Raw genomic sequence first — 4,770 nt, 5'->3', positions numbered from 1 at the left:
AGTGTGGGGTTTAAAAGGGTGTGGGTGGGTGTGTACTCTAAGAGATTAATGCAATCATTTATGAAAAATTGGAACATTTGAGCAGATTAGGACATGGACTGGAAGTCTCCCTGTGCTGGTAAAGATCACACTATTAATTTAAGGTCTGGCTATCCTTTGGCTCTCAAGCTCACATAGTATCATATAAAATGCTGCTTTACTGTTATCACCTATCAGGTTGCTAAAAATTCAAGGCTATTCATATACCTTGCTAATACTATACCCACAACCTCAGAATGACTTAACCTTTCCACAGAGTCTGCCTGTGAAAGGCACAATAAGACTGGTCGAGGCTGACAGTAATGCTCAGATGGACGCTTACGTAACCAATGTAACACCCCACCACCACCACCCTGTCAAGATCAGCAAGCATCCTACTACTCCTGAAATAAGGTGATGTAAAGCAAGCTTCTTGGATGGGGGAAAAAGTCACTCAATTTTAAGTCTTTCCATTGGAATTACTCCTGCTTCAAGATTGTTGTGAACTTCAGCTAAGCACTTCTGGTCAATACATGCGGTGTCTTCAAATAATAAATTGAGTGTAGCCTAGGATTTTATTTAATTTAGAGACTGAGAGACAGAAGACATAATTTGGGGGTTGCCTAACACCCCATAGGTCAGTTCCAAAAACTCTGGATCCCATGGTCCACTGAAAAAATACTGCAGTAATAGCATATGCTATTCATCTGCTTTGGTTTCCTCCAGAACATGGATACAATAAGGATTACAAAAAAGCCTATCCCAGGGACCAGAAAACGAAAAAGCTTCTGAAGTGGAAGCAAGAATACAGATTACATTGGAGTATTTCTTTTTCTTGCTCTATAGAATAGTTTCTACTGACTCCCAGCAAAAAACAATCACAAATATGGGTGCTCTGTGCCACTGGATCAATCAATGACAACTGGAGAACATGAGAGACTTATCTGCTCTCCTACTGGAAACCTAATATACTGCTAGTACTTGTGGAAGAGTTTCATTTAGAAGACTTGTGAGAAAGCAAGGCATGAAATTGCTGCTTTCCAACCATGCCTACTTACGTGACTAGAGGCTGGTACAAAGCCTAAGCAGCTCTGCAGTATCAATCACCTTCAGAGAGCAAGCAAACTGAGCCCAGTTAGCATTCCCTTTTCCTACACCTCATTCTGAGGGCCTCCACTCTCACAGATTGTCAGAATGCCTTCAGTCAACCAGACAGAATGTGACATGGTAGTGATCCATCAAGAGATGATGAACTGCAAATTATCACATAATATGCAACTATCTTACCTGTTGATACTTATGGCTGTAACCAATTTCTCCACTGAAATTTATACTGCTTGGGAGAAGGGAATCCACCCTTCCAGCAGAGCCCAGTCAGTAAGCTATTTCAAAATAGAATTTCATACTTTATGATACCCAGCAGATTTACCCAGATTAATGGCAATACAGATAACTTGAGCCACCTGATTGGTACACTTTGCAAACTTCCCTACTCAAAATTATTAAAGCACCCAGCAACTGAACCATTCTATAGAATTCCTTTGGTCTCCATTTTGGATTTTGTGCATCGGGTCAGTAGCCAATCTTCAACTGCCTAGTCCAGAGATGTCAGAGGCCTGCTGACTTGCCTGCAGACTACAGAGTGCTCACAGTTTTGTGACGAAGGATCTGCACAAGACAGTAACTGAGAAAGGACTCCTTAGCTTTTGAATTAACAAAAAGATAGCAGTATTTCTATAAACAGGAATAAAATAAATCTAGTGTTTGCCAATAATATTAATTATTAACCAGGCAGTTTCAACATAAAAAGGTATTGGCAAGTTTTACCTTGGTTCCACAGGGGCAGCTAATCAGATCTGAGGTGAAGGAGGAGAAGGAAGGGAAGATATAGGAAGCTATAGGAATCTAGGAGATGGGTAAAGCCCAAATGGATATTTCTAGCCAGAAGACTCCTGCAATGTTTACTTGCAAAAAGGGGAACAAAAAACCAGGGATGTGTATACTGTTTGATGAAACACGCAATTAAGAAAAAGTGACTTCCAGAATAAACCCCAACAGGCACTAGTAATTTATATTCAGTACACACTTCAAATTAAAAATGTGATAATGTAATGCAATCAAGCTAGAATTATATAGAAGATGATAGAATATATAGATACACATAAATCTACCATAAAATATTAACACTCCAGATACTTAAAAATAACCAGTGCGTTGCTTTTAAAAAGCATGAGTAGTTGTTGTGGGTATTCAGAGCAGCAATATCTATTGTGCAAACAAAAGAAAAACAGATTTAAATGAGAACTTACATGACCTTTGACCTAGCTCAGGTGCCTGGGGCAGTCTGGATACAGCAACACGCAACAGCTACATTTTCCTGCTTCTGTAAGGTACCACTACTGAGGCATGTATGGAACCAATAAACACACACATGCACTAACTGTTGGGAGAAAACAAAAACAACATCAGCCTGGGACTAGACTTCAGCTGTCTAAAACAGAGACACATTCTTTAAGGACAAATACTGCTTCTGTATAAAGCAGGTGAACATGAAACAGTTACTGGGATTTTCATGTGTAAAGGTGATTTGGTGGTTGTCACTCCAGGAAAAAAAAAAGTTTAGAAGTCACAGTGGGCAGCAGCAAATACAAGTCTCCACCTAGGTATGACAAGGAATGTTCTTTGGTTTTTAGCTCCTGAGCAGAATTGTGTTACAGCTGCTCTACCAAGCAAACACCTAAACGTACCACCTTTGGTAATTCTCACTTTAACACAGGTCAGCAGTATCACATTCTAGATGGCTGTGGGTAGCTTTGGATTTTGCCTTTTTTTTTTTTTTAATTTGTGTGTGTCTTCCCCTCCCCCCTTTTTTCAGCATACTGGGTGGTTTTGTTTGCTTGTTTAGCATATGATGCAACTTTTTATTAAACATGTTTTAACTCACCAGTGAGGTATAAGGCAACTCAGTCTCTGCTCTGAACAAAAGACAGGACAGCTTTATGTAGAGATAACATCCCCGAAGCAGCATTTTATTTTATTCATTTAATCCCGAAACATTTAATTTAGAAGTCTGGCATCTCAGTCATCCATCTTAACATGGGCTAATATTGACATAGTGTTGTCAGAATACACAGACAACTAAACAGCCAAAGAGTTTACAAAAAATAAATTCATGATTCTTCAAAACAATTGCAAAAGGTTACAAGTATCAAAACTCTTAGGTAGATGCACTGCATTGAAAGAAACTGTGCACACAAGTTAGAGGCAAAAAACCCAAATTGCTACTGAAACCTCACATTTCAAACAGATTATTGTAAACTGATGAACAGGGTTGTCATTTCACATCAGCTTGACTGTTTCCATCGACAGAAAAAAATTTGGGGTGGCTAATTTACTTTGCATGCACAAAACGTACTGCTTAACTGAACTGTCAGCTCATTTCAGATGGAAAAAATGTAACTGGAATCTACCTTCAATGGCTTTCTGCTATTCTTTCCCATATTTTCCAATCAACAGGCAAACTAAAAACGCCTCATTTACTATGTATCTTTCTGCACTGCTCAAGTGCAACTAAGATAAATAGGGGCAATACACCAATCAATCCATCAATGCCCATGAAGACTGATCTGAAACTGCTTCTTGATAAAGTGGACAGCAGATCTGAACAGCTGTACAATACAGATATGCTTAGCACTAGATATTTAGTGTGACTGTGGCAAGGAAATATTGGTGATGATGGGGATGGTGAAATGGATGAAAGAGGGATCGGAGGAAAGCTTTTTAATTATTGCCTTCTCCTGCTTCTTCATCTTGCTGATCACTCGTCCACAGAGTGAGGTTATCTCGAAGTAACTGCATGATGAGGGTGGAGTCCTTGTAGGAATCCTCATTTAGTGTGTCCAGCTCAGCTATGGCATCATCAAAGGCTTGTTTGGCTAAAAGGCAGGCCTGCTCAGGAGCATTCTGGATTTCATAGTAGAACACTGAGAAATTGAGTGCCAGCCCCAGCCTAATTGGGTGAGTGGGCTGCATGTGCTCCTTGCTGATTTCAAAAGCCTCTTTATAGGCAGCTTCTGAGGCTTCCACAACACTGTTCTTCTTCTCTCCAGCAGCAACTTCTGCCAAATAGCGGTAGTAATCCCCTTTCATTTTCAGATAAAAGACCTTGCTCTCGTACTGGAAGTCATTGCAGTTCTTGATCAAGTATTTATCTAGGAGAGCCAGAACATCATTGCAGACTGTCTCAAGCTCCTTCTCTATCTTCTCCCTATATGCTTTAACCTTCTCCAGCTTCTTCTCATTCCCATCTGCCATAGTCTTCTGCTCGATGCTGCTGATGACACGCCAGGAAGACCGTCTAGCTCCAACTACGTTCTTGTAGGCTACAGACAGCAGGTTCCTATCCTCATTTGATAGAGGCTCATTCAGCTCAGTTACCTGAAAATACAGATAAAGATCAAATTTAAAGAGCATGCAAACTTCCTTCAATAATTTCTTCATGAAGTGCAAGATTAAAAATTCCTTCTAGACCCCCAAATTCCATCTAGACGGGACTCAATTTGTAATGTAGAAAGTTTAAAACTATTTAAGCAATCAAGACTTAAGAGTGAAACCCCATGGTTCTGCTATAATAGAACAGGTATTCAGAAGCCATTGCAAAGCACGTTCACTGAATAAAAGTGAGTCAGGCTTGTGTAATGGAGAAGCATTCAGAGAAGGCAAGCTCATTTTTTTTTAGGAAGTCCACTATAA

General features: G+C 39.8%; 1 protein-coding gene across 1 annotated transcript; it reads right to left on the bottom strand.

Annotated features, from left to right (window-relative positions):
- Nucleotides 1-3,020: 3,020 nt before the first annotated feature.
- YWHAH (tyrosine 3-monooxygenase/tryptophan 5-monooxygenase activation protein, eta) lies at nucleotides 3,021-4,518 on the bottom strand. The gene has a single exon (XM_008943159.1). It carries the CDS (start codon nucleotides 4,516-4,518, stop codon nucleotides 3,799-3,801), a length of 720 nt encoding a protein of 239 aa, XP_008941407.1. The 3' UTR covers nucleotides 3,021-3,798.
- Between the last annotated feature and the right edge of the window lie 252 nt (nucleotides 4,519-4,770).

The sequence above is a fragment of the Merops nubicus genome, unplaced genomic scaffold (assembly GCF_000691845.1).
Source record: "Merops nubicus isolate BGI_N331 unplaced genomic scaffold, ASM69184v1 scaffold35020, whole genome shotgun sequence".
NCBI lineage: Eukaryota > Metazoa > Chordata > Aves > Coraciiformes > Meropidae > Merops > Merops nubicus.
Note: the sequence above shows the minus strand (reverse complement) of the source record. Positions and strands in the feature narration are given on the sequence as shown.